Source organism: Alligator sinensis, unplaced genomic scaffold, assembly GCF_000455745.1.
Source record: "Alligator sinensis unplaced genomic scaffold, ASM45574v1 scaffold863_2, whole genome shotgun sequence".
Lineage (NCBI taxonomy): Eukaryota > Metazoa > Chordata > Crocodylia > Alligatoridae > Alligator > Alligator sinensis.
Genome location: NW_005842780.1, coordinates 577,360 through 583,070, shown reverse-complemented (window position 1 = coordinate 583,070; position 5,711 = coordinate 577,360). Strand labels below are relative to the sequence as shown.

General features: G+C 44.8%; 1 protein-coding gene across 3 annotated transcripts in view; it reads left to right on the top strand.

Annotated features, from left to right (window-relative positions):
- The window catches only part of SEPT2 (septin 2), a 39,367-nt gene that overhangs the window by 12,550 nt on the left and 21,106 nt on the right, over nt 1-5,711 (top strand). For all 3 annotated transcript variants that reach the window (XR_003096486.1, XM_025216987.1, XM_025216988.1), the window contains exons 5-6: nt 996-1,130; nt 1,602-1,719. Coding sequence is in view for 2 of the 3 variants with exons in the window: in XM_025216987.1 (XP_025072772.1) it covers nt 996-1,130; nt 1,602-1,719 (253 nt within the window). In the remaining variant the exon portion in view is untranslated. The remainder of the gene's footprint in view (nt 1-995; nt 1,131-1,601; nt 1,720-5,711) is intronic.

The window sequence follows — 5,711 nt, the reverse complement described above, 5'->3', positions numbered from 1 at the left end:
GCGCGGGCGCCCCCAAGCCGCTCCTGCTGGCCCCAGCCTGCAGTGGCAGCCTGCTGAAACCCCATATGCAGATCGGGGGCCCATGCCCCCTGGGAAGAGCTGGAGAAATGATCAGAGAGCTGGGGAATCGAACCAGGAGCTAGATATCAGTATGAGAGAAGTCCTCCCCCCACTCTTAGTTTTTGTTTCCCTGCAAGCTCCGCTCCGAAATTCTCTAAAACATTTCGGAACCTTCCGATTTGTTTCGGATTCAGTGTTTTGGCACTGAAACAGCCCGAAACACCTCTGAAATGAAATGGGTGCTGAAATTTCGCGCAGCCTTAACTGTTAGTATTTCTTCTGTTCTTTCTACCCACATACAGACAAATATCTACTCTATTCAAGGTGTGATATTTTTCTATTGGCAAAAATACAACAGGAGAAACATTCTTTCCTTCTATATTAAGCAGGTTGTGGTATTGCTGATCAAACTAACTGGTTCATTCAGACCCAACTTCATACTGTAACAGATCTGCTAAGGAATTAAATTAATTCCCAGATCTCTTGTATAAGTTCATCAGGTCTCCTTACATACTGTCAAGAGTGTCTTGGATTTTTTTTGTCTAAATTGTGTTACAGCATTTTAAATTAGAGTATTTGTGTAATTTAGACCTGTGAAGAAATTCACTACAGGAATAAAGAATTAATTGATTGTTATACTTATTGTTTTACATAAAGCATTTATTCTGGAAAGTCTGATTTGCCTAATGTATTACAGTGTATCCTTTTCTGTTCTGAAAGGTTATCCAGTTACTTTATTCAATTTTGTTAATTCATATTATTTTCACTGCACCAGTGTTATTCTGTGATAGTTGAGTTTCTGCTGTTTACTGTGTGGTTTGGAATTCATTTGACATCATTGGAAAAAAATTCCCTAGAGCCCGCTCTTCATTATTTGTGGAGTGAATGTCTAAATGATGAACATAGCTATTTATATTAATCCACATTTTTTTCAGTTTTAAGACTATCATCGCTTATATTGATGACCAATTTGAGCGGTATCTGCATGATGAGAGTGGCCTGAACAGACGGCATATTATAGATAACCGTGTCCATTGCTGTTTTTACTTCATTTCACCATTTGGTCATGGGTAGGTATTTCTGGGCCCTTTTTAGAATTCTTTTTGCTTCACAAGGGATTGGACTTCATTCATGCTGCTAACTGTTTTCAAGATGAGGCCAGATGGGTTACGTATAGTCTAGAACACTACCAGTTTTTTAAGTGATGAATTTACCTTGGGAGGGGGTTGAGGATATTTCTGGATGGTGAGTGTAAAATTGTAATTTTTTGCAAAAAGTGCTTTTTTAAAAAAAACAAACAAACACCATCCTCCCCCCCCCTTTTGAGATCATTTCTGTGTTCTTCTGTGTGAAAAGTCATTGTGATTTCTGTTCTTGGAACAACTGCATAGTTGGGAGAGATGTTGGACAAACTTTTGTGCCTTTTCTCACACAAATCCTTGCTTCAGACCCTTCTTGGACCATAACTACAACAGTACCCCAGCCCTACTGAAAATACATTGGCATTTAAATTCTTGAAACATTTTCAATTTTATTTTTAGACTTAAGCCCTTGGATGTTGAATTCATGAAAGCCATACACAACAAGGTGAATATTGTACCTGTAATTGCAAAAGCCGATACGCTTACCTTGAAGGAACGGGAAAGACTGAAAAGAAGGGTAAGTACAAATTTTGCTTGTAGGGAAGTATAAAAATGATTTTCAGTCATTGGGGTACAAATAAGCAAGGAGGCATATTTTTGTCATGTCCCAGCCGAAAAAGTGTTCTCCAATAATATTGTACAGACATAATACAACAGGACTTAAAAGTTTTTCCAGGAAGCCTACACAGCCTTTGCTATATGGGGAGTCTCTGACCGTTTACTTAATTGAAGAATTATCCTTTAAACCAGAGTGTGACACGGCAAGCTCAGGGCTGAGTTTCAAGTTGGCCTGCCTGTCTGTTTAGGGCAGTCCACCCAGTCTTACCTGCCACGACTTTGCCATAACAATGAGTTGGTGGTAAATGTGGGAGGCTGTCCATTACATGCCCCAATGCCAAGGCTATCCACGGCTCTGTACCATCCCTACACCATGGCCCATGCATTGCAGATGGCATCTAGTATGTCACTATGCTCCCAGCCTTAGTTGTATGTCAGGTCTCATTCACTTACACACTCATACCGCCCCCATCTCACTGGGGCCTCTTGCACTCCACCCTCTCTCACAGGGTCTCTTGCCCACTGCATGATACTGTGCTCCCTTCACTCTGCCCTGGTCCCTTGAGCGGCCCTGTAGGCCATCAGGCTTATCCAAGTTACACCTCAGTTAGTGACATATGCAGTCTTTTGGGCCTCTCCCACAACCCTCACCTGGGTAGTGGCCAGCTGATTCACCAAATGGAGGGCTAACTCCACCCTAGCCCCTCACCGGGCTTCTCACACCCTACAACTCTATCTCATTGGGGTTGACCTATCTGCTGCCCTTCTGGCCATCCCATGGCCTTAATCAGCACACCCCCTTGGGCTGCCCTTCAGGCTGACCCTCAGCTCTACTCAACTCCTGTCAGGGCCTTCACTACCGCCCCCTCTCTGGGCATACACAACTATCCCCTCCCTGGGGCCTCTGAGGTCTTTCACCCCTGCGGGTTCAAGTGGCCATAGTTGTGCCTGGCCCCCTTACCTGCAGTGCTGAGAGGGCTGGGGTTGTTAAGGTGCCTCAACCTGCCTTTCACCAGGGAGGTAAGCAGTCCTGGTATTTGAGTGGGGCTGCTGCACCACCGGCAGTCCCACCAGGCCTCCGTTTCCCAGCAGGGTGCAGTTTTAGGTCATGTCCAGGACCAGGAGCCTCCAAAACATCCCCATAGCTCCTTCCCTTACCTCCAGGATGTTCCATGCCGCAAGGGAGCTAGATGGTGCTGCTCCCTCAGCTGCAAGCAGCTAGCTGCTGCATCTGCCTGGTTGACCTTTGTTTGAAAATAGCTGCCTTAATCAGGCACCTGTCCTGCCTGCTCCAGCCCTTAAAGTGGCAGGCACCAAAGGACGATTGCCACACAGTGGTTCTCAGCCTCTTTAGATTTGAGGTACCTCTCGATAGACTTGAGGCACCCCTCTTAGTTTTCACTCTTTTTTTTTTTTTGACTACCGAAACATTAGAGCAATTCTTCCATTGCAAAGAACTTAGAAAAACTGTAGTATGTCAGAATGTTTTTGATGCTGTGACGTCCTCTTTGAAATCTCTGGGTTTATCACGTGAATCATGTTTGCACACCTACCAGAGCTAACATTGCCTGGCACTCCACAGCAGCCTTGAAAAGATCTTAAGGCACCTCAGGATTTTGCAGAACCCTGGTTGAGAATCACTGCTTTTAAACATTTTCAGTAACCCTTAGATTGACTATATAAATATTAACTTGGTAAAAAGATTTTCTGTGTTCTTGTGGATTGACTAAACAAGTTGCATGCTGGAAGAATTAATTAGCTCTAAATAAATTCTGTCTCATTGAAGTAGGAGACCTGCATTATCACTGGAGAGGAAAGCATCTGACTCTCAGTAGCTATTTTGCAGTTTATTCTGAAATTTATGTGGTTTGTCCTTTTTTTTCCCTTGCTCATTGTAAGTTTTATTTTACCTATCCTAGACACAATTTTGGATTATCCCAGTATTGAAAAGCTTAAATACTTGATTTACTGAGCATAAATTAACCAATAGCCAATTATACCAAGCATTATAAAGTTAATGTATTTAACGTGTTAGGATGTTCTGTGGGTGCAGTCATAAATTTAAACACCTTTCTCCTTCTGTTTCCAAGTTGTTGTTGTTTTTGGGAGGGGGTGGGGGTTGTAACTACTTTCAATTTCTTTTGCGTTCTGTATAGGTGCTGCTGAAATTTTGTAAACTTAAATTTTTTGTTGAGAGGTGCAAAAATAGTGAAATTCAACAGTAGTTGTTGCTCTTACACTGTGCTTTCTCCTCTGTCTGAATAATTAATCTTGCTCTTAATGTTGGGAACAGTAAATAGTTCTGAGTTCTGTTTAAAATAAATTCTTTGGTTTTTCAGAAATTTTGAATTATACAATTTTTTTCCTTCTTAAAATTCTTAAAAATTGACCTTAAAAATTCACAGTATTTAAAAGTAAACATGGTTAACTTAACCTGTTGATATTGTCATGGGGGGGGTAGAATTTAGTATTTTGAAAGGAGGAGGGTGATACAGATGGTGCATCATCACGTAACACAATACATTTTTCCCATTAAAAAGAAACAAGAAGTTTAATATGCTAGGCTCCTAGCATAACATTATTCTGTTTAAGATTCAAGGAAAAACAATTATAATAACAGGCTTTAGGGGAGAGCTAGATACTACCTTCAGGATGAGCCAGTCATTTGGTGCCAGATGTTACCCCCATTCTTCACTATGAACAGAACTATTCCCTGCACCCTCCCCCATGGGTCTACTCCATGGCTTGGCCCCAAAATGCTCCTCACTGCCTTCTATGCATTGTTCTTGCCCCCTCAAATTCCCCCCCCCCCCAGGCCCAGGGTGTCCCTTGTTATTCTACAGGTCCTCCACTCCCCCACCACCACTCCCAGCTCAGTTCTAGCCCATCATGCCCCAAGCCACATCAAACCCCACCCTTCTCCCTCATACTCCACTGAGTCTTACCCTGTCCCCACACTGCCCCCATGAACACACTGCACCCTGCAGAGACCGATCCCCATCATACACCAGCCTCCCTGACCCCTCATCACCCCACTGAGCCCTCCCCCTGAGCACCCAGACCACATTTGCAGTCCCTCAGCTACAGTTCCTTTAGCTTCCAACCCTGCTCACGCCCCTCAACTCCATGATACCCCAGCTTCTCCTTAGTCCACGCCCCTCTACTACGCAGGCCCCTATTCCCCTGAAAGCCCCTTGGTGCCTTTGGCCTCCCTTCCAGCCCTTCACCATATCTACGAGCCTCTTCCCCCTCAGAACCTTCCCAAAAATTTTCCCCACCCCCCATGATCCCCAACCACAAGGTAAGTGGGAGCATAGTTGTAACTGCTGCCCTACCTCCCAGCAGCATGCCCATAGCTGGCTTCCACTGTCCTCCACCCTCAACATACAGAAACAAACAGCTGGGCTTCAAGAAGGACTTGCTTCAGCTGCTTACAGCACCCATACCTGAGGAGTTCAACCCTTCTAGGTCTGCCCATGCCTGCATTTATGCCTCCCACAGCCGCCACCATTTGCTGCAATGAATAACCCAGGAAAAATCACTGCAATAACTTACCTGTTTACTTCACCTTTGCAACTTCCTCCTGCCTCTCATTGTTGCACCCCCATACAGTTCAGCTTATCTTCAGCCCTGCCCCTTCCCTCCCTGTCTCTGATTTGTTGTGGGTTTGAATCCCCTAAGAATAAAGCCACCCAGTGCAGGTGTGTACCAGGGACCCTGGTTTTCTTTGATAAAATATCACAAATTCTCTGATTTAAAAATCCCAAAATCCATGGTTAAAATTAAATGCCCCCAACAGACCTGTTGGTGTCCCTCCCTCCCCCCCACCCTGCAGCCCTGCTTGTGCCCTTTGCCCCCCATCCACAGCCCCTGCACCCCAGCCATGCTTGAGGGGGTCCCCAGCTGCCAGGGCTATGGGACCAGGGACCCAGGTCTGCAGCCCCCCGCCCC